The sequence below is a fragment of the Dasypus novemcinctus genome, chromosome 9 (genome assembly GCF_030445035.2).
Source record: "Dasypus novemcinctus isolate mDasNov1 chromosome 9, mDasNov1.1.hap2, whole genome shotgun sequence".
In the NCBI taxonomy this organism is placed as follows: Eukaryota; Metazoa; Chordata; class Mammalia; order Cingulata; family Dasypodidae; genus Dasypus; species Dasypus novemcinctus.
Genome location: NC_080681.1, coordinates 114911305 through 114934901, shown reverse-complemented (window position 1 = coordinate 114934901; position 23597 = coordinate 114911305). Strand labels below are relative to the sequence as shown.

Sequence of the window (23597 nt, the reverse complement as noted above, 5' to 3'; positions counted from 1 at the left end):
TTCTTACAAGTATCATGAGCATTCTTGCTGGGCTTCCTAATGGATCCCAGGTAATCTGTATTTTTTCACATTTCCTGTGTTCACTGCCTTGTAACCCTATCAGACAAGGAAGTGATTTCAGTCTATCTTGACTTGTGTTTAGTGAGCACAAAGAAAGTTTGATAAATATAGAAAAGTATGTTAGAGTAAATCTAGCAATTACTCCTAATTCCACTATCCCGGGATAACTACTGCTAACATTTTGGTGTTAGCCTTTGGTGAGCATGCACATTTTAGAACCAGACTGCCTGGGTTTTAAAATCGTGGGTCTACCACTTACTAGTTTTGTGACCTTGGGCATAAAACATTTCTCTGCCTTAGAATTCTTTCTGGATAAAGGGAGATAATTAACTTACAGAGTTCTGAGGACTAAACCCATTTAATACTTGTAAAGTGTTTAGAGCAATCCTGGTACATTATAAGAGCTGTTTAAATGTTTGTTACAGTGTGTTTTCTCTTCGCATATGTTTGTGGTTGTGTTTCTATGTTTGTGTGTGTATACCATATACAGATGAACATGGATGAGCTCATACAGTATATATACTTTTGTACCTTCTTTTTTGCTTATATGGAGGACTCTTGTCCATATTACTAAAAGTTCTTAGAAAGCATAGAACTCTCTTTAGAATAACATGAATTTTGCTATATTAAATGCAGAATAACTAAATACATAATTTTGTAGTAATTGGACCTCCTCTTAAACTAGATTCAGGAATAGACTAGTGGTAAAGGTTTAAAAAAAGTTTGAGAGAAAAGCTTAAAATTGAGAATGTTTTGTCCATTAGCTTATTTTTTTTGTCTTGTGGTCAAAAAAAAGACTGTCGTTCGATTTTAGCAAAAGACCTCAGTCTAACTTATTTCTGTTTTCCAATCCTCTCTAGAATCTTGCCCACGATTGATGAAGAGCTTCTTTATAGAATCTGTCTTCTTTGAATTCTCCTCCTCCCCATCCCACAAAAACAAAACTAAACCAAAACCATAAAACCCAAAACAACAACAAAAGGATAAATCTATACATTTGAAGAGATTCCTGCTTCTCTATAAATTTCTACTGAAAACTCACTTCTCTGAGTTGATAAAACCAAAGCCTCTTTCTCTTTTAAAAGTGATGAACATGAATTTTGGAATTAGATCATCATAGTTTTTTATTTGGAAGAGTAAACTGGGCAACTCTTTTGCTTCAAAATAGCTTATTTCCTTTACTTTAAAGGTACCAGATTGTGTTTGTCTTAATTTGGTGCCTCTCTATCTGGGCCTCTGTGTTTGTGATGTAGTTTGGAATTATAGAAGTTGTTGAGGATTTGAAAGTAAAGATAATTCTTAAAGTTTATTGCCAGCGTTTTCATTTTAGAAAAAACAAAACAGTATTTAGAGTTTTCCTTTGGCAGGAATAAAAGCAGCATTGTTGCTGCCTGCGTGATAGGTTAGGAATCAGGGGTGAAGTGTCATTGCACAGTATAGTTGTTTGACCAGGTGCCTTCCTTTTCATGCTTTTTCCCCTGTGCTGTTAGGACCCAAACAGGATATCATGTTCAACTGTTTATTAGGAGCTTGACAAATTGCTGTCTTTTGGGTAGTTTGTGTTAAATGAATGATTTATTAGCTGGGCAACTGTAGTAAAACTTGCTTCAGAAAAAAGCCACTAGGTTTAACTTGTAATTTTGGAAGGGGATCTGGGAATCACAGCCCTTTGGTATGGAATGGCCATAAGTTCTGTACTCCTGCCTTCAGGTGGTTAGTGTTAGTGTGTCACCAATTCCATTTATTGAAGAAGCCAAAGCCCAGGGAAAGTGAATGACCTTCCCATCAAGCTAGCCGGCTGGTAAGTGGGGAATAGAATCCTTGTTGGTTGCCATTCATGAAAGTGATGTGGTTGGTATGTGTCCTAGTGCTTTCCTCTTAGGATCTGGGGAGAACCCGGACTGTAAGAGTTGATGCTCTGTCTCTTCTATGCTTGAAGGATTTCCATGGATGGCCTGGCATGAAACATTATTGTTTTAGATGAACTAAATTTATTTTTAAAAGGTCTTGATCAACATTTTTGTTTTGACAGCAATTGCCTGTTCAGAGCTCTTGGTGATCAATTGGAGGGACACTCACGAAATCATCTCAAGCACCGACAGGAGACAGTGGACTATATGATAAAGCAGCGGGAAGATTTTGAACCCTTTGTAGAAGATGACATTCCTTTTGAGAAACATGGTAGGTTCACCCTGGGACACTGGATCCTCCAAGAATAATGCATTGGGTAATTAAATCCATCTGCATCACCCTCACCCTCCCAGCTAGGGGTTTGGTTACATAAATTATGGCTTTCATTTATTCAACAAATATTTATTTGCCTACTCTGTAATAGGCATTTGGGAATCAATAGGTTTAGATGTATATGCACTTAATAAAAATGATGATATTAATTGACCTGAAAAGTTATTCATGACCTCTTATTCAGTGGGGGGAAAAATCAGGCTAAGTAATAGTATATATAGATTGATCCCAGTTTTAAAAAGTATACACAGGGGAGCAAATGCAGCGCAATGGTTGAGCACCTGCCTCCCCTGTATGAGGTCCTGGATTCATTCTCTGTTATCTCCTAAAAAAAAGTATATACATAACATACAAAATCTGGAAAGTTACTAATTTTATGGTGGTTAATTTTTGGCTCTGCTTATTCTTCAGAAATTATTCTATTTAAACTTCTTCTATAAAAGGGGGATAATAATAGCACCTATTTCATAGGGTTTTTGTGAAGATTGAATTAGTACAAGTAAAGTAAGTTCTTAATAAACGTTGGTCATCTGGGGGTCTTGGCTCTCTGGGTATTTTCAATGGTCTTCTGTAAATCTTTTTGATTTTTAAATAATGACCATATAGTACTTTGTAATCAGAAAAACCAAAAAGTCATTTAATTTCTCACTAAAACCCAAACACAACTTGTCTTCTTTGAGACAAATCAGTTTTTTATTTTAATTAGTTCCTTAGCAGGCACAAATCTAGAAAGAAAATATAGATGCGTTTTAAACTTCATTTCAACAAATATTTACTGATGATCTCCTGTGCCGAAAGCTGGTGGCTGGTGCGTATATGTTTTATAAATAACATTTTTATCACAGGGCTCATAGTCTTTAACTGTCTCAGGAAAGAGACATAATCATCCCTCTATTTTATAGAAAGATAACTTTGGAGACAGTGTTGAAAATTGATGAGGAGAGAGACTGAGAAGGGTGACTAGTTAGAATACTCTTCACATTGTCCAGGTGAAAGAAGAAGAGAGTTTCCACCAAGGCAATTACTGAGGATAGTGAATGGGGTCCAGTCCAAGACACAACACAGTCTGGCAGTATAATTGACAGAATTCATTGGAGGTGGGGGAGTGGGAAGAGGAAGGAAGCAAAGGTGATTTGGAAGTTTCTGCTTGGAGAATGGCTGTATAGCTCTACTGTTAGCAATACAGAGGGCAGCTGGAGAAGGACGTTTGGGAGGGAAGCTATCAGTTATCCCATTGCCTTTCCCATTCCTCAATAAGAAGGAACTCATTCTTTTGGCTTTAGAGACACAACAGCAAAAATCAGATGAGTAGTATATACCCACTGAGTTCTGATAGTCCTTAATCCTGGGAATACCTGTGTCTAGAGAGATAGACGTAGTTTACCAGATGGTCAGTAGTTTACAAATTAAATGTATATATATGAGGTAAGTTTTGTAATTTAGTTTTCCATCTGATGAATTATGTCGTTGATCTAATTAAAATAATTTAGATGAGATGAATTTTTAGTTTATGATGTGAAGTTTCACTTTGTACATCTTCGTTGAAGGTCATGTGATGGATCTTGGAGTGTGTCAGGACAGAGAACTTAAAACTTCAGTGGCCAGTGTGATTGTCACTTGAGATGAAAAATGGGAAGGTGCTTGTTTTTCTTTTTGAAATGTCACCATATTTGCCTGTTGGTTGGTGCTGCATAAGAATTTGAGCACAAAAGAAATGAGAAATGGTTCTGACTCTGCCATAGCAGAAATGAAAGGAAACCTAGAAGTCTCATAGTTAGTTGTTTTTGATGTCTGTCTGCCTTGCCAGAGACTGTGAGATTCTTGAGGGCAAGGATCATGTCTTTGTTCACTGTACCCTGTTCCCAAGGCAGCAGCTCCTGGCTTATGGTAACCACTCATATTTGTTGAATGAACTTCTGAGGACCTGGTTAGTCTTGCATCTGGCTGTATTTTCTAGGATTATTCCTTTCCATTGGTTTCAGAGAATGTTCAACATCTTTTCCCCAGGTATACACATACCCAGATCAGAAACCTGGATGTCTCCCTCTCCCTCCCTCATCATACTTAGTCATTCTGTTAAGTCTTGTCACTTGCATCTCACCATTTCTTCTCTCATTGCTACTACCTCATAAAATCAGGCCTCTGTGGCTTTTTTCTTGACTTCCTCCTTACCATTTGAACAGGTCTCTTCGCCTCCAACTTGACCCCTTCAGTCTGTTTTCCATATTGCAGCCAGAGCTGTCTTCTAAACGAACATCATTAATAAGCCTCTCCCATATCTCAAACCCATTGGTGGCTCCCCATTGACCTTAGGATAAAGTCTAAACTCTTAAGCCCTTTGTGATCTGCGATATTCTTATTTCTCAACTGTCATCTATTGCCATTTCCAACCACATTTGCTCCCTCTCCCTGCACCCATCTCAATATTCTTAAGTTCCTGCCATTACTGTATAGTCCACAGACTCCTCATTATCTCTCTCTCGGTACTACTTGGCCCATCATTCTTTCCTCTTGTGTCTATCTAACTAGTACTTGTCCTCTGGGATCAGGTTAGATGTCTCAGATGAGGAGCCTGTCTGATACACCTTAACTCCCCCTCCCCACTATCAAGCTGGCTTATGTTCCCCTGCGGTACAGTGTGCTTCCATCATACCCTGTACTTCCATAGCACTAAGCATCGACACTACCTATTTTCTTATTTGCCCCCAACACATTGTAAACTCATGAAGGGCAAACTGTGACAGGCAGTGTTAATAAAATGGAGTAGCCAAGAACCAGGGCCTTGAAGTCGGGCTTCCTGCGATGAAATCTCAGCTCCACTATATCCTGGCTCTCTGACCTTGGATACAGTTATTAACTATCCTATGTCTTGGATTTCTCATCTGTAAAATGGAGTGTATAATAGCACCTCTTTCATTGGGTTGCTCGGAGGATTAAATGTGACAATTTATGAGAAATGATTACAGCAGTGGCTAACATATAATAAGCATTCATTAATACTATCTGTTAGGATTACCCTATTTGTTATGTTCCCATTCCCAGGGTTTACAGATCCAGGCATATAGGAAGCATTCAGCAAATATTTATTGAGTGAATAAATAAATGAACCCTTTCTTTATGAATGATTGGTGCCCTTCTGAGTAGCAGTCTGCTGAATTCCCAGGCTAATAAACCTAATGGGCTTTTCAGATTTACACACTCTCTTCTCATTATATGGAACTAAATAAATACCAAAGCATGTATGCTTTTGGGTTTTCCTTATAAAGACTTCATTTCTCTTTTCTTTCTTATTTGTCTGCAGTGGCCAGTTTGGCAAAGCCTGGTACTTTTGCAGGCAATGATGCAATTGTAGCCTTTGCAAGAAATCATCAGTTGAATGTGGTGATTCATCAACTCAATGCCCCTTTGTGGCAGGTAGGTCACCTATTCAAGAATTTATCCTAAGTTCTTTTTTAATAAATTGGCTTTGGGAATGTCCTAAGATGATGGGACTTGACCTGTGACTTCAGATCATACAGGGTAACTTGGACTGTGATCCTAACACAGAGGAAGTTTATGGTGGCTTAGAATTAAACCCATGTTATGCATACTTCAGAAACATTTAAAAATGCCAGGGTTATTATTCAGCAGTCAGTTAATTGGATAATTTAGAGGCAGAGAGCCTAAAATAAAGTAGAAATACTTTAGAAAAGTCCATAGAAGTATATAAGTGAGAATGTAAAAGGATTGGTGCCTATAAATTCTTCTTTTGAAGTCCATACCCATATATATATTTATGTTTTTAGTTGGAGGAAAACAAAGGTAAAAATCATTATTATAACCATTGCTAAAAAAGAATGTCCCAAACAAAAAAATTTACATCTGGCTTCAGACATCAATCTCTTATTACTGTGCTCTGCTTAGCTGTACATATTGATTCCAGTGGTTTTTCTACAGCAAATAAGATTTTTTAATAAATGTTAAATTTGTGCTGTATGATGGCCAAGAACATTGTTAAGCTATTTAGCTTTTTTTTTTTCCTATTGTGAAGTAGTTGTCCATTCAGTACAATTGACCTTTCTTTACTCCTGGTTTCCTAAATTAACCTAAACTCCCAAACATTCCAAACATTCTGGAATATGGATCATCAGAGTTTGGGGAGAAAGTGTATACATGCTACTCTTCCGCTTCCTCCTTGAATCCAGGGCACTTTTTTGTCAGTTTAGCTCAGCTCCTGAGGACTGGGCATGTGATTTCCATTGATCCTTATCCCTCCCATTATTCCCCCATTTCTAACTTTGATAATTGTAGAAAACTTTGAAAATTCAGAAAAGTCCATAAAGGTACATAAAGGCACACTACCCAGAGGTTAACATTTTTTAAATATGTATTTCTTATTCACATACAAAAACTCTTAGTTATAAAAACATTCATATGTAACTGGAAAGATACATACCAAAGTATTTTATTCACGCAGACATTTCCACACACATCTGTACACATTCCATGTATATATACACACTTACATAGCCCTTTGTATTATTTTCAGAAAGATAATGTCTTTTCCTATTTATTGCATATGTTTTTGGTCACCTGCATTTACCCCTGTGTATATTGCTTATTCATAGCCTTTGCCCATTAAAAACAAGTCAGGTTTATTGAGGTATAATTTACATATAGCAAACTTTGCCCTTCTTAGGTGTACAGTTCTGTGTGTTTTAACGAACATATGGTAATGTAACCACCACCACAATCAACATGCAGAATATTTCCCCTATCCCAGAAAAGTACCTAATGGCCCTTTGTAGTAGTTACTAGGCCATTCCCTTTGTCCCTCACAGCCACTAATCTGATTTGTTTCTTATAGTTTTACCTTTAGAAAATGTTATATATATGGAATTATGAGACCTTTTGTTTTTGGCACAATGTCCTTTCAACAATATTACATTACAGCCAAACGAATTAGATGCTCCATGGGTTAAGAGGAATTTTAGCTTACAGGGATATAGTGAGCACTAGTGAAACAGAATCTGTATGTGCTTCTTGGTGCAGGTTGCCAGATGCACTGACACCAGGTAGAGCTATCATATTTTTAGTGGGGCTGTCCCAGAGATTGTCATTGAGCCAAGAATACTGGTTATCCTCTTTTTAATTGTCCCACTTTTTTGTTATTACATTTATACTGTTCAGCAAAAGTCATCAAAATAATTTGAGTGTACAACATAATGACATTATTTTTGAAGCAAAAAACTCCTTGCTAACTCAGCCTTTTCCTCCATCGATAACTTTTTTTTAAGTTTCTTAATTACCTAGATAGTTGTAGAAGATAATTCTGCATAGTTAGTTTTTTCAAATTTATTTCTGTATTTCTCTCTTTCATGAATTGCTAAACATTGAAAATATGTTTTTAAAATAAGTATATTTGCTATTTAATGGAATTTTCCACTGGTTCTTCCCCCACCCTGGTGAAGCATCTTATGAAGTTTTAAGAATCGAAGCCGCAGTGGTGGCTACTGTTGTGGCTCTTTAAGAGCTCTTGTGTTAATAATGAGTAGGCTTATACTCTCAATGTGGAGACACTGAAACCTACATTTTTTTTTCCTGCTTTTAAATGGAGTATATGCTATTTGTGAGCAGTAGAGAAATGTGTAATATAGAAAGTAAAAGTCCCCTCCACTCTTTGTCCCCATGAAAATCACAGTTAACAATTGGGTGACTATTTGACTATTCTTCAGTTAACTTTTCTTATTTATATGTATATTATTATTATTAATAATAAAAGATAAAGTGTTTTAGGGATTATGTCATTCACAGATTCCAATATTCTACTGTTTTTCCCAGTACTCTTCCTAGGAGACAAATAGTGCTCTCTTTTTTGTATGTCAAAACCAGGCAGAGTATTTAAACTCTCCATCCTGTCTGCAGTTTAGACCTAGGTATTCCACCTGGAGAAAATGTCCACAGTTCTAGGCCTGTTCTATGGTTTATACTGTGTTTTTAGACCATGAATACTGTAAATGAATGATTCTCTTTTACTACCTGTGATTTTTGGTAAAAACAAGAAGGGGTGCTGATGTTTTGGAATTTTAACAAAGAGACAGTTATTGGGCTTGCTCATAATGTAATAGGGCTGCTGAGGAGGATCTATCATTTTGGGGGAAATTCTTTGTTCCTTTCTGGGGAACATATCCAGGATTTTGTTAGAGTTTTGGTGGTGGTGGTGATTTTTTGGGACTTGCTAGCTTGGACCAGAGGCCTCCTGTATGGCATGACTTGAGGGAGCACTGTTCTAGATGAGTTGTGCTCTAGGGTCCCATTCCCGTAGTAGAACTTGTGACTGGTGCCTCTGGAGCTGTGCAGTGCAGTAGCACTTCTGGACTATATCTCTATGTAATTTTGTTTTGAAATTGATGTAAGTGGGAGACTTGGGGTGTGTTGTTGATACTGTTTCTCAGTATGCAGTTGATAGAAACTTCTGTTTTTTGTATTTCTGGCAGGGGTGGATTTACCATGACGCTAATGAAGCATAGGCTTCAGGCCCCTCATTTGCATGGGTTCCTTCTAAGTCTTGGTGATGGTGGTAGTGGGGTTCTAACACTTTTGTATTTATAATTTTGCCCTCAGAGAGGGTCCCCAAATCATTTAAGCTTCAAGCCTAACAAAATCTGGATCTGTCCCTGGGTCTTCCCTCATGGAAGGGACTAAGATACTGAAGCCCCTGAAACTTAAGTGTATTTAACTTCATTGTAAATCTGCCTGTGATTTTTGAATATGTGTTTCAAATATGTGGATTCATTTTCGTATGGTACATACTAAGTTCATCGATGCCTACAAGGGAGAAAGATAATCCAGAAATTGCTTAGAACATATCCCAGTCAATTAGTACCTATATAGAGCTGATTTGCATTTCAAGGCATGATGAAGGATGTGGGGTTCCTGGGCAATTCAGCTGAGGTGTTTCTCTCCAGAAGTGACATTGTCCAAGTCCTCACTGGCATCTCTTCCTTTGTCTGCAGATTCGTGGTACAGATAAAAGCAACGTGAGGGAGTTACACATTGCCTATCGGTATGGTGAACATTATGACAGTGTTCGGAGGATCAATGACAACTCGGAAGCACCTGCACATCTCCAGACTGATGTGAGTGAGCTCTTGTTTTTTTTCTATTTCCTCTTAGCCCTGTGGGAGTCCTCCAGGGCTGTATACCCTGGAAGCAAAAAGCAGTGATGGTTTTTTATGGAAAGTTGCTTTTAAGAATCTGTGGGCTTGAATTTTTTGTTTTAAGCTCAGATGGAGAGACAAACTTGCTTGTCATTCTTTTGCTTTCTCTAATAGCTGATAATTATGATTACCTGAATATAATTTATATCAAACTTTCAAATTACTTTGATGTTTTAAATTTAATTCATGTTTCTTATCTAAAAACTGATAACTATAGAAAAGGTAGAAGTAAATAAAAAGTATGCAAAAATCAACTATCTGGACACAGTTTTTGTTACTCTCGGTAGAGGTCTTTGTCTTTTAATACACTAAAGATGCTTGGGGAGTGTATTATTTATATAGCTTTATTTCCTGCTTTTTTCAAATTAGCATTATAGCATAAACCTTTTCTCACATGATTATGCATTTTTTGAAGTCATCATTTAAGAAAAAGACATTATTTCTTGAGTAGGTAGTATTTGCCCACAGATCAAAATTCAAATGTTTTAACAGCATATGTAGTAAAAGTCATTCTTCCACCTGTGTCCTTTAGCCACTTTGTTCGTCTCCCTGGAGGCAACAAGTATTATCAGTATATGGTAAATGTGGAGATATTTTACGTATCAAGTGAATATGTGTTTATGTGCACCTATTATGCTGTTACTGGTTTACATTCCCTCCATGCCCAATCATAGCATCCTGCACATGCTGTTCTGCATTGTGCTTTTTTAATTGAACATATCTTGGAGTTTAATTCATAGCATAAGGAACTTTTTAAAAAAATAACTACATGGTATTCTGTTACATGGATGAAATGTGTGGTTGCATTGTAAGTGTTTGAAACCTTGATGTATTTTTAGATGGCTTTCAAACTTTTGCTGCAATAAATAGTGTGAGATATTTTATATGTACATCATTTCACACATCTCTAGGATAAATTCCTAGAAGGTCCTTTCTGCATCAAAGGATATGTGCATTCATGATTTTGATAGATCTTATCACATTGATCTCTAAAGAGTTTTTTCCAGTTTATACCAGCAATTTTTCTTTTCTTATACCTTTGCCAACATAGTGTGTTTCCTAATTTTTAAAAAATTTTTAAAAATTTTTAAAAATTTATTTCTTTCCCCGTTCCCCCCCCCCCCCCCCCCGCCTCAGTTGTCTGTTCTCTGTGTCTATTTGCTACATGTTCTTCTTTGTCCGCTTTTGCTGTTATCAGCGACATGGGAATCCGTGTTTCTTTTTGTTGCATCATCTTGTTGCATCAGCTTTCCGTGTGTGTGGTGCCATTCCTGGGCATTCCCTCTTTCGCGCTGGGAGGCTGTCCTTACGGGGCGCACTCCTTGCGCGTGGGGCTCCCCTACGCGGGGACACCCCTGCGTGGCACGGCACTCCTTGGGTGCATCAGTGCTGCATATGGGCCAGCTCCACATGGGTCAAGGAGGCCCAGGGGTTGAACCGTGGACCTCCCATGTGGTAGACGGATGCCCTAACCGCTGGGCCAAGTCTGCTTCCCTCCTAATTTTTTTGATCTTTGTCAATGTTAGGGGTAAAACTCTTAGAATAGTTTTAATTTGCATTACTCTTTTTTATGAATGAGTTTATGCATCTTTTCTGATGCTTAAGACCTATAGTAAAACTTAATTTTTCACAGATTCCATATCTGTGAATTCACCTAATAGTCAAAATTTATCTGAAACCCCAAATCAGTACAAATGGTGCTTTCAGGGTCATTTATGGACATGCATAGAGGGTTAAAAAGTTTGAGTTGTCCAATGCACATTTTCCCAGCTGAGATTAAACAAAGTGATGCTCTGCCTTCTTGTTTCAGTTCTCGTGCTTAAACAAGTGTCCTTCTCATGGTGAATTTAGTGCTACATTTTTTGCATTTTTGTGCTTTTTGTTGGTGATTTTGTGGTTTAAAGTGGCCCCCAAGCATATACTGAAGTGCTTTCTAGTGTTCCTAAGTACAGGAAGGCTGTGATGTGTCTTTTGGGGAAAACTGGTGTGTTTAGAGGAGTTTTTTGTTCAGATGTAAGTTTTAGTGCTATTATTACCTGTGAGTTCATTGTTAACAAATCAAACAATATATAAGTTGCCTTTAAACAGAAACATACATAAAACAAGGTTATCTATTGATCAGTTGACAAAAAGGTTGTGACTGGAGGCTCACAGGATCCTAACTCTGTATTTCCTCTATGAGCAGTAGTTCAATTTTTGCTCAGTGTTCACCGTGATTTTTTAGAACATAATTATGTGGATGATGAAAATCAGCTGCATTTGTACATCATTTTTTTGAACTTATTCACAAATATTTTTTATGAGTAAGTTTCAAATGGAGCCAAGATTTAAATATTTAAAAAATGAAACCATGGAAGTATTAAATTATAGGAAGATTCTTTGTAACAGCACAGTGGGAAAGGCCTTCTTAATTATGACCCCAAATAAATTTACAACATCAAAATCCAAAATTTCTTTATAGCAAAAGCCACCATAATGAGAAAGAAAAAATATTTGCAACTCATATCACAGACAGAGGCTAATTTCCCAGATTTATATAGAGTCCCTATAAGTCATTAAGAAAACATAATAGGGGAAAAATGGACAAAGAAAATGAATAAAGGCATGGATCCAACTTTAGTTTTCCTGATGATTATTCAGTTGTACCCACACTACTTATTAATTATCCATTTTCTTCCCACTGATTTAAAATGCCACTTAAAAAATATATAATGAATTCTCATTTGTATATGGGCTGTTTCTAGATTTTTGGTTCTATTCCACTGGTCACTGTGAATGTTCACATGTCAATGTCTCATTGTTTTAATTAGTGAGACTATGTTTTAAAATCTTGTAGAATTTTTCACTCATCATTACTGCTCTTTTTTAAAAATAATTTCTTGGGTTTTCTTACTTTCTTTAAAAAATATTTTATGAATGTTAAAATCAGTTAATCTAGTTAAAAAGAATCCCCATTTAATTTTTTAAAAAAATTGACATCTCATTAAAATAATAGATGAATTTAAGGGACAATTGATATCTTTATGATGTTGAATCTTCCTAGCCAAGAACCTGGTAAGCTTTTTAAATTTGTTGAATTGATTTTTTTTTGTGATCTGTAGGTGCATTTTCTTCATATAGTTCTTGCCTGTTTTTGCCGAGTTTATTCTTAGGTGTTTTTTGTTTTCTGTTCCAACTGTAAGGAAAGGATATTTTTTTAATATTTCCTGACTGTTTATCATGTGTATATATGAGAATTGTTAACAAAAATGTTAATTACAGACCCAGCTATCTTACCAGATTTTTTAAAAAATTCAAGTGAAATTTACATAACATAAAATGAATCATATAAAAGTGTACTTGTTCAGTGGCATTTACACACGCATCATGTTGTGCAACCTTGATGGAGTTTGGAACTTTCCTCATCCCAAAAGAAAACCTTTAATTAGTCACCCTTCCCTGGCAATGACCCATCATCTCCCATCTGCTTGCTGTCTCTGTGGATTTACTTATGGACATTTCATGTAAATGGAATCATATAATATCATCTGGCTTCTTTCACTTACCATAATGTTTTCAAGGTATATCCATGTTGTAGCATGTATCAATATTTTATTTTATGGCTGAATTATAGTCCATTGTATAGATATACCGTATTTTATTTATACATTCATCCATGGATGGACATTTGGATTGTTTCCATCTTTTAGCTATTATGAATAGCGCTGCTGTGAATATTTGTGTGCAAGTATTTGTTCAAATCCCTGTTTCAGTTCTTTTGGATATATACCTAGAAGTGAAATTGCTAGATTATATGGTAATTCTCTTTTTATCTTTCTGAGGAATCACCAAACTGTTTACCACATAGGCTGTACCATTCTTCATTTCCATGAGCAATGTATGAGGTTTCTAGCTTCTTCATTCTCACCAACACTTGTTTGTTATCCCCTCCACCCATGGCCATTTTAGTGGGTGTGAAGTGGTATCTCATTATGGTTTTAATTTGTGTTTCCCTAATGACTATTGATTTTGAGCATCTTTTCACATGCTGGTTGACCATTTGTATACCTCTAGAGAAATGTCTATTTAGGCCTTCGGCATATTTTTAAATTAGGTTGTTTTCTTTCTGTTGTTGAGTTGTAAGAATTCTTTATGTATTCTGGATTCTAGACCCTTATTAGAGTAATGATTTTCCAGTTTTCTTTTTGTTTGTAGTAGTTTTTTGGTTGTCCCATTTGTCGTCATCACCTTCCCCCCAGGTACAGGGTTGTTTCTTAGTTTGGCTAATTGCATTGGCCATTAGCTCTAAAAGCATTGTTAAGTAACAGTGGTGGGTGAAATCCTTCTTGTGTTCCTTATTTTAACAGGAATAAAGGCATTAACTTCAGGATTTACAGTGGTTATTTAACCATATCCACATTATGAAAGCTTGAGGTTGTTTCAGTTATTCACCACTGTAAGTGTCACTGTGATGAACACTTTTGTATCAGTCTATTCTATATTTGACATTATTTCCTTTGGAGAAATTCCCAAGCTGTGAAACATTGGGTCAAAGACTCTTGATAAACATTGCCAAATTGCTTCCTAAAAGCAATCGCCTTGGGTGCATTGCCACCTTAGGGTATAATTTTATAGTAGGTTTCTTTTTATTAATATTCTAAGGACTATACTCTATATTGCTGGACTCTCCTTATAGTTTTACATGAAAAAAAATGTCCTTGTCTATTTACCCATCTCCTTGCATTAATAGGAAGCAGAGAGAGATGGTAATTGAACATCTGTAGAGGGATGATTTTAGCTTTTATGATGAGGTTTAAGTCATAAATTCTTTGTAGATACCAAGTAAACTACTCTTGGCAGTTTAAGAATTTGGACTGACAGGTTCCCCTGAGTGTGGCCATAGGCACCTGAGGTTAGGTGAGTCATACTCAGGTGTGGCTGTCCCGATGGGACAGGAGCTTCAGCAGACCAAAGCTTGCTTATGATCAGAGAGTGCCTGGGGAACCAGATGAAAGTTGTGTATGTGGTTCTTCAAGACAAGCTGTTGTCAAAGCTTATCAGTTGCTGGTGTGGGGAATCCACAGCTCTGGAAATCAGCTGAGACAAATGTGTGCCATCAGAGTCAGCAGTCATTGCCAAAATGTTCGAGTCTGGAAACCATAGCAGCTCTGATGTCATTCTTACTGAACAGTTCATCCCATCTTCTGGTTCTTTCTTTTTACTACTTTTGTTGTGGCCTGCAATTTCAGTGTCTGGGTAAAGTTCTACTTAATCATTGCTGTTTCCCTTATGGTTGTTTCTGGACAGTCTCCCCCATATATTTGAATTGTTTGAGGTTAGAGTGTTTTCCCAGGTTGAAGATTCTCAACATAGTTTGCCAGTGTTCCATGATTATTGTTCTGTATGTTTCCTTTTAGTTTCAAATGCTTCATCAAGATGAATCAAATAAAAGAGAAAAAATCAAGACAAAGGGAGAGGACTTTGAGGATGATCTGAGAGATGAAGTAGAAGATGCTGTCCAGAAAGTTTGTAATGCAACTGGATGTTCAGTTAGTATTTCTGTCATGTAGTAATAATGACATGTAAACGAGTGTTGTAGCACCTAGTTCACCTGCTATTTTTGTAGCACCAGTCTAGCATACCATGGTACACATGATGGGCCATAATGGGCCCATGAGATTTGTAGTTTGATTACGTTATGTGATATGATTTAATGTGAGCTGTTTATTCTTTGCTCTCTTTTTTTACTAGACTTTAGCCAATACTGCTCAAAATTCTAAGGCATTATATGGTTTAAAATTTCTTCCAACTAATGTTTATACTGGTAAAAGTACAGTTTTATAAAGGCAATTCACTTTTAAATGTGTATTAAATGGTTATTTTAGGTGAACCACCTTATCAAAAATTCAGACATTTTCTAAATGGGAAAGGTCTGGAAACCTTGACTCCATTCCCATTGTTAACATCTTTTTCTTCATCAGATCATTTAAGTAGAGCTAGGTAGACAAGTTTATACAGAGTCTTGAGGTGTTTCTTTGTTTCTTGGACAGGATTTTAATTTAATAGTCCAGAACCTGGAAGCCGAAAATTATAATATTGAATCTGCAATAATTTCCATGCTTCAGATGAACCAGGGGAAAAAAAATAGTAAGTCCATGATTGATATTTTTGAGCCTTCAAAATTATTGTGTTGGTGGTTTTCTATTTATTTAATTTCTTTTTAATCAAATCACAGGTGGTAATTATACTGTCATTTATTCAGCACCTACTATATGGAAGCATTTTTTACTAAGTCCTGGGTTAGACAATAAATAAGACGCAGCCATGCATTAGGGAGCACGTAGTCTCTGAGGGGTGAGTAGAGACAGATAACTAGACTGGTATCATACATGCATCCTGCCTAACCCAGTCTTGGAGTGATGGAGAGTGTCAGGGAAGGCTTTATCCTTTTAGAAATAAGATTCCCTCTTAAAACCAAAATGATAACTGAAATAGAATGGAGAGAAGAATACCTTATTTTTCTGATGGAAATATTTAGATATTACTAACACCTATCAGCTGGTAATAATATAGAATTTTTTTCCCTTGAACTGGGTTCAAGGAAAAGATGTAACATCTTACTAATTCCTCAAGTAATTTGTAAATATATGTATTTATTGCCAATCTCTTTTGCGATTAGGTCTTTGTATTTGTTATGCCTTCTAAGAAAGCAAAAAGTAACTTGGTCTCTGTGCCTTTAAGGCAGCATTCTCCATTATGTACTTGAAATACGGTTAGTGTGAAAGGGGAACTAAATTTTTAAAAAATTGTTTAATTTTAATTTAAATTGCCATATATGACTAGTGGCTTTTGTATTGGACTATTGGACAACACAGCCTTAGAGCCTATTTCTTTTCTGGTTTTGGGTTGCAAATGAAAGATTTCCCCCAAAAGTTCATGTTTAAAAGTGATTTATCGAGTTAAACAAAGCATTTACTTTGTTGGTAATAAGCAATGATAACATTGGTCAGAAGATTATTTTAAAATTTATCTTCCAAAATTTACCAGTTTTCCCTTGTGCTCCCCATTGTATTGACTTGATACTAGAATTTTGCCTCAAGGAAACTTTCCATATGACAGTAATCAAGGGAGTCAGGTAATTTTGGAGTCGTTTAACATAGTAGTCATTATGTGGCTATCTTTGGTTGTTGGTTAACTGTAATCAAATATCTTTCTTTGGAAGATGTGGAGGAGAATCTTGAGTCCAGTGGCCGAATGCTGAAGCAGTGTGGCCCTTTATGGGATGAGGATGGCAGTGGCACCAGAATCTTTGGAAATCATGGCTTAAATGAAAGTAGGACTGAAAACAATAAGGTGCGAGCCAGCCCTGTGGAAGAAAACAGAGCAAATAAAAACCAGCTCCCAAAGGTATGAAAGATGGGATCAAAGGGCAAATGATGGGCTGCTGTAATTCTGTGGCAGACGTGGGAACTTGGATTTCATTTTAGTGTGTGTTTTTCTTTTGATTTATAAAAGTGGTTATTGTAGAAAATATAGAGAATGCATACAGGTACATCAAGAAGCAGAAAGACCACATTACTTGGGATCTTTTTGTTACCCACTTTGGTATATGCAGTGAGAATGGAAAGGAAATATACATTGCATTCGTACTCTTTGTGCAAATTTATAGCTGTGTTTTCCCACCTAATATTATTGTATGGGTACTTCCATGTGAATACACATCTAAGCGCCTTTGTCTGCAGTGGACAACTTTGGTTTGTGCATTATTTTCTTAGAAAGGTCCCAAAAGATGAATTAACAGGTTAAAGGGCATGGATATATGCATCGTTTTGAGGATTTTGGTGAATCATGTAAGTCCCAGAAAGGTTGTACATCTGCCTCCCCGCCCTCCACCCCCCTCAGTGGTATGTGATACTATTCATTTCACTGAATTCGAAATTCATTTTAAAGACTTTGACCAAGAAGTTCTGAGTTCAAAATGCATTATATAAAAAGCCACAGTCAAAGGTCAAGATGCATGCAGGAAAAAAAAAAAAAAAAGATGCATGCAGTAAGCATCTGAGGATTTTAGAATTACCTGGGGCATTAAATTGTGTGGAGGAAAGGTGCCCTATGGTATGTTCGAATGTGTTCCCTCTTTCTGGAAGAGGGTCAATGTTTCTTTGGGCCATTTTGAATTGATTATGAGGAGAAAGGAATTGACTGCTTGCTAGGTCAATAGGGGGATAGAAATTTCAATGTAAATTTGAGCAGTAATGGAAAAAAAAATGTTTTTGGTCTCTTGGGCTGGTTTCTCTGTCCCTCCTGAAAAGCTGTCTGTGTCCTTTGTATCTGTCCATCTAGCATCTTCCTTCCAGCAGGCGGCAGACTCACTGCAGCCGTCTTTTCTTTTCAGGCCACAAACAAGCAGAGGAGGGAGCAGCAGCGACTGGAGAAGAAGAAACGGCAGGAGGAGAGGCACCGTCAGAAAGCCCTAGAGAGCAGGAGTAGCCACAGGGACAACAACAGACGTGAAGCAGATGCGAATACGCAGGTCACCTTGGTGAAGACCTTTGCTGCTCTCAACATCTGACTCGGACCTCCTGGGAGTTGTAACAAGCTGATGGAAAATGGAATGCTGAATACCAAGGCTTTCCACTGAGGCCATCCTTTTGAAAACTGAAACTCAACCAACAAAATTCACACATAAGCGTATACACTGAGTTAGTTCCCTCCAAGCTGCCTCTCTCTCTCTCTCACATACCCCTTTTTTTTTTTTTTTTGTTAGTGATGTGTTTTATTTTATGAAAGTGCAGCAAAGCCATTCATTTTCTGTAATACAAACTTTAAAAATCGAGTTTTGAGGTGGATGCTTAGGTCAGGAAAAACCATATTAAGTGTGGCTTTACTTGCCCTGGAAATCAGAGTTCAGTGTCTCTGAGATCGTTCCTGAATAGTTGGGGGTGAGTTTTGCTGTTATTGTCATGAAATGGTTTAGATGAATTGTTAGAAATTCAGAATGACAAGTTTTCTTTATTTCCCTTTAACTTTCAAACAGATACTGACATACAGGGTAGTTCGTAAATGATCTTCAACTCAGGAACATGTTTAGATTTAATTTTCTTCTAATCCAAGTTATTAAAAAAATAATTCAGGAAATGTTTTCTCAAAGTAATAGGGTAGAGGGATTGTGACTTACAGTCAGGATGGGAATTAAATTACTACATTTCTCCTCTTCCTGATTCTGATGTTATTTCAGTTGGGTTGCAGGTGCTCCTAGTTTGTTTGCATTCAAGCCATATGATAAATGCACCTGACTCTTAATTAGGCCTGGGCCTTGCAGGAAAATCCATAGTGTTGTTGAGTTTTTGGTACCTATTTCTTGGCATTGGATGGGTGGCCTGTTCCTTTTTGTGATACTCTTCTGAGATGCTGGTTGTATGGAGAGAAGAGTCTGTAGTTTTCAAAAAAGTGAGAAATCAAGGGGTTCCTGGGCTTTTACCTAGGAAGAGTCCAAAGAGTTGTTTTCTTTTATAGGGGGAGAATGTCTGAAAGAATGTTTTTTTTCATGTTCACTTTTTAAGTAACTATTTTTTCCCTATTCTAGACTTAGAAAGATGCCTTCAGATAAACAAAAATAACTTGATCTTATGGGTTCTTAAATTTTCCTAGCATTGTGGGAGTGAAACTCATAAAATGCTATTTATTTCTTTTTACTTAAGCCCTGTTTGGGATTTTGATGTTGAAAAAGCTGTTTGGCAGCAGCCAGAAGTTGTCGATGACATAAGCTAGGCCAGCAGGGCAGAGAACATACTTGGCTAAGGCTTTTGAATGACTCCACTGTTCTGAAATAGGCAGATTTGGGCAGTGGAGAGATGCCATTCCTAAAACTCTTAGGAATGGCTGAGTTAGGTGGATGTGAACTTTAAAACTGTAATGTATGAGGTGGCCAACCTTGGATAATCTTTGCCCTTTGGGGACCTAATATTTAGGCAGATAATTTATGGTGGCTCAAAAGGTAAATTATTAGTTGTCTCCCTACCCCCTTAAATCTGAGTTTCCAGGAGAAGGGGAAACTATTAAAACAATTGACATGTATAGTTATATCATTGTCTGGGCTGGCCCTGGATTCATTGAATTGTCTTTATCAGCAGGCTGTTTGCTTTCTAGGTTTGATAATGTATTTTAATTTTTTGTTTGTTTGAGTTTTGATGATTTTTTTGTGGCTGGAGCATCAGTAGTCTCTTGGAATTGCTCCCAGGACTTCTTCTTGAGAACATTACATTGTACAATTTAGGAGATTTTAAAAACTGCACAGAATTTTTTCTCTGCACATTGAAGAGTCCCTTGAGTTTGAGGCTCTAATGGTCAGTCCAAGCAAATACAAAATCTCTGTTGCCTTACTGCCTGGAAGGGAAGGGGTTTGGCTTTCAACGCTGAGCCGATTCCTGACTGTGGTTGAGCTTTTCTGAATGAACATTCCTCTCAGAAGGATCAAGATTGTGTACCAGATATTCAGCAGAATTACAGGTCAGAATAGCTTAAGGGAAACTGAGTATCAGAAGTTGTAGAACTGCTTTTCTTATGTGGCTAATGAAGGTAGCCTCGGGCCCTATTGGGTTTTAAAGTTTTAGAAGCTACTAAAAGTTATTAAAGAATGTTGGGCAAATTTATTTAGAAATTACCTAATTCTGATAAAAAGCCTCAGCATATCTGAGGTAAAATAACAGTAATTTTTAAACTAATCAAATGGTTTCAATAATTTTTTTTTTTTTTTTTTGCTACTGTTTCACAGCTCACGGCTTTCCAGTTATAATGGGTCTGTGTTTGGGTAATATACTAATTGTTAGGAGTTGGGTACATGTATCCAACTTTAGTGATATCTTCTAGCTAATGGTTTGAATTTAGAATCCACTGCTTCAGTCTCACTGAAGTGTGATAGATGGATTGCATATATTTAATTGCCTTAGTGCACGCTTGAAAATTACTGGTAGCCAAAAAAGGGAGGCCCAGCGTGCTTGGTCCTGTGATGATTGTTGCCAGTAACTGGCACCCTTGTACGGTTACACATGTGAACACCATACTGGAGACTGCATCTGTCATAACCTCCAGGTTACTTTGGGCAGTTGGAGATTTATGTTACATGGGATTGGCTCCGCAGCTTTTAGGGAGGCCAGCAAAAGGGGGTGGAGCAGTGGTCCATAGCTGCTTACTAGTCTTATAAAACGTATAGCAAGCTTTTATGGATTTGTACAAAAGATTTTTTAAAGGTCAAAATAAGAAATAAAATTTTAGTGGCAGCAGCTTTAAACTAGAGGTAGATGCATTGAAACAACTTAGAACCACAACTTCTAAATAATATAGTTGATCCCTGGAGACTTTAGAGAGATAGGAGATATATATGTATATTTAATTTTTCAGTAATATGAACATATGCTTTCAGAAGCAAAGTGTGGTTGCGGAATTGTGGCAGAAAGAAGAATCTTAAACATTAGATGAGATTGTTTATAGTTTCTTTTATAAGCTCTGAAAATTCTTCCAAACCCATTTTGATTCTGAGGGCTCACCAAGTGGAATCTCCCTTGTGGGGCAGTTAGAGGTGGACGTAGAGGGAATCTTTCTGTAAGTAATTTATAACAAATGCTCTGCCCTCCTCTGGGGAACTGTTACAGTGTGAAAAGGGAAGGGGGGAGGAGAGGGCCGCGTTAAGTGGCAGAGAGAGTTACATATTATGTAGGTAGATTTTGGCATTGAACTGCAAAGTCCCTGTAGTCAGTGTTCAGTTTCTGTCACCCTGAGAAACTGTAGACATTGCCTGGATTTTACTGGGTCAACATAGAATGCTGTCATTTTACCTCTGAAATGCTCAACTCAAATATTCAGTCAGTTAAAGGGAACTTGGATTCCTAGTTGGAGTCGACTGAACATCACATTGACCAAAAGGATCTTTGTGGGCAGGAAGAGAATGGAGCTTCTTAATTTCAGTGTGTCTTATCTGTGGCCCTCTCTGACCCCCATTTTGGGTAGAAGCTTAACTCTTCACCTTTTTTACCTCAAGGCTCTGCCTATCTATGTGAAACCTTTTGACTCAGAGTCTGATACAGGTTGTCTGTGTTTTTCCATTCTCATTATTCATAGTTTCATTCATCTCAGCTTCAGAACAGGTGTTGGTAAAACTCTGGGGCCTTCCGACAGTTGTTCTGAAGTGACTTACTAATGGCACTTTCTACAAGATATTTTTTTCTGACTCTAAAGCAAATTCTATTTTTCCATTGACATTGTTGAACTGAAGTGCTTTTCACATCTAGGCATTTTTAACTTAAAATATAACAAAGATGTCATATTAAAATTTTAGCAAATCTCTGTCATCACATATTAGTACTGGGAAAATTGAAGTTTTTTTTTTGCCAGTGGAAATACTGTTGAATGTCACAAAGTACATATATAGTTGTGTAACTAAAAATGTACACCACAAAGGCTGGAGCCCCAGAAAGAGCTGTGCCTTGTGTACTGCCTGGCCATGTTCTGTCCCAAGGTAGAATTCCCTTTTAAAACCTCAGGCTCTTAACTATTTCTTCTACGGGGTTACTTTCTAAAGTATCTCTACTTAACTCTCCTAGTTAGGACTACTTTGTAGCTCAATTCAAACTTTAGCATCCTTGCACAGTTACTTGAGAAGGGGCTAAGTACCAGTGTAAAGAATATACTTCCATAAAATCCTTTCTGCATAGGGATTTTAAACGGGGGATACCTGTGATGCAGAACTTCTGCTCACTGTGCTGATAGTTGCAGAGAGTAATTGTCCCTGCTGTCTGCATCCAGCAGACCACTGTTGCTCGCCGTCTGTGACAATCATTTGAGCGCAGTCAGCTTGTGGTTTGATTCCTAGGCAGATCCCTGGACCAGAACTTGAGGAATTCTTGCATGGGACTCCTCACATCTTTGCACTTGCTGTTCATTTTCCATGGCAGAAAGGGCCCTCGGTCTCCCTGGCTGCCATCCCAGCATCCTCCACCAGCACTAAGCTCAGTGAAGGGAAAGAGTAGGGAGTCATGCTTCAAACCAACAAGCTCCTCTTTCTGACGTAGGAGTGCCAGTGTGCTATGACCCCCTTTATGAAGGAAGGCAAGTGTGCAGAAGGGGCCTTCTCTTTTTTAGTGATTGCACTCTACTTGTCCTAGCTTCAGTTTGGAGATATCTCAGACCTCCGTGGGGTCACGATCCATAGACTTAGCAAGTCTGGCCTTACCTCTGGAGCTTGGTGGTGAAAAATGTGAACATGGTCTGATGCCCATAGTTGATTTCCCTAGGTTTTTCTTCCCATGGGTTGTGTGAATCTGACCATTTTGTTTTTTATTTACCAAAGTACTGTACTTGGCAATTTGCAGTGTTTTCAAAACCAAATATTTCTTTTTTTGTTTTTAATCTTCAATACTTGGTGCAATAGAAGCTGCAAAGATGTGCCACTTTATGAATAGAGTTTTGTATACCAATAAATTCCTAGTTTAAAAACAAAGTTTTCAAGTTGTTTTTAATCAATACCTGATCTGTCCACTGTGTGAGTGAATGAGACTGAGAAAGCATGCTGGAAAATGCCCTTTTTAGAGACCTTTGCATGGACGATGTGTGCATATATCTGATTGAGTGTTGTTCCAGGTGTTGTGTCATCCAGGAGCTGATGGATTTTAAAATGCCTGCCTGCAATACCAGTGAGGACAGTGCTTACACACTTTATAGAGCCACCCATAAAGATTGAAGATTGCTGCTTGGTATGTAGGAACACCTCTCATAATTTGGAATTGCCTTAAGATGCAGCGGTTGTCTCTGGAACTCTGAGGGTGGCTTGACCTTCTTCAAGGAGGGCGCACACTCCTTCTGACACATGGATGGTAGATTGACTGTAGCACAGACTTGCCTCCACAAGGGATCTGCTTCCACAGAAAGGGGAAAGTGGCCACAGAAGACCAGAGGGCGGGAAATCCCTCCACACGTCCACCACGTCCCAGTCCTGGATGTGGGCCCACGAGGGCTCCTGTCAGCTAAGAGGTGAGTGGTGCTGGCTCATCAGGCCTTGCTGTGTCCTGATCCTGGCTTCAAGGCTCCTACTCTTTTGTTCTTAATTTTATACTCATCAAG

At 37.6% G+C, this 23597-nt stretch overlaps 1 protein-coding gene across 1 annotated transcript in view; it reads left to right on the top strand.

The window, feature by feature from the left end:
* OTUD3 (OTU deubiquitinase 3) overlaps positions 1 to 22977 on the top strand; it is a 28735-nt gene extending 5758 nt beyond the window's left edge. Inside the window, exons 2-8 of the mRNA XM_004458630.5 lie at positions 2093 to 2241; positions 5606 to 5718; positions 9300 to 9422; positions 14900 to 15031; positions 15533 to 15629; positions 16705 to 16889; positions 17878 to 22977. Of these exons, the coding sequence (XP_004458687.1) occupies positions 2093 to 2241; positions 5606 to 5718; positions 9300 to 9422; positions 14900 to 15031; positions 15533 to 15629; positions 16705 to 16889; positions 17878 to 18054 (976 nt within the window). The 3' untranslated portion in view covers positions 18055 to 22977. The remainder of the gene's footprint in view (positions 1 to 2092; positions 2242 to 5605; positions 5719 to 9299; positions 9423 to 14899; positions 15032 to 15532; positions 15630 to 16704; positions 16890 to 17877) is intronic.
* The last annotated feature ends 620 nt before the right edge of the window (positions 22978 to 23597 follow it).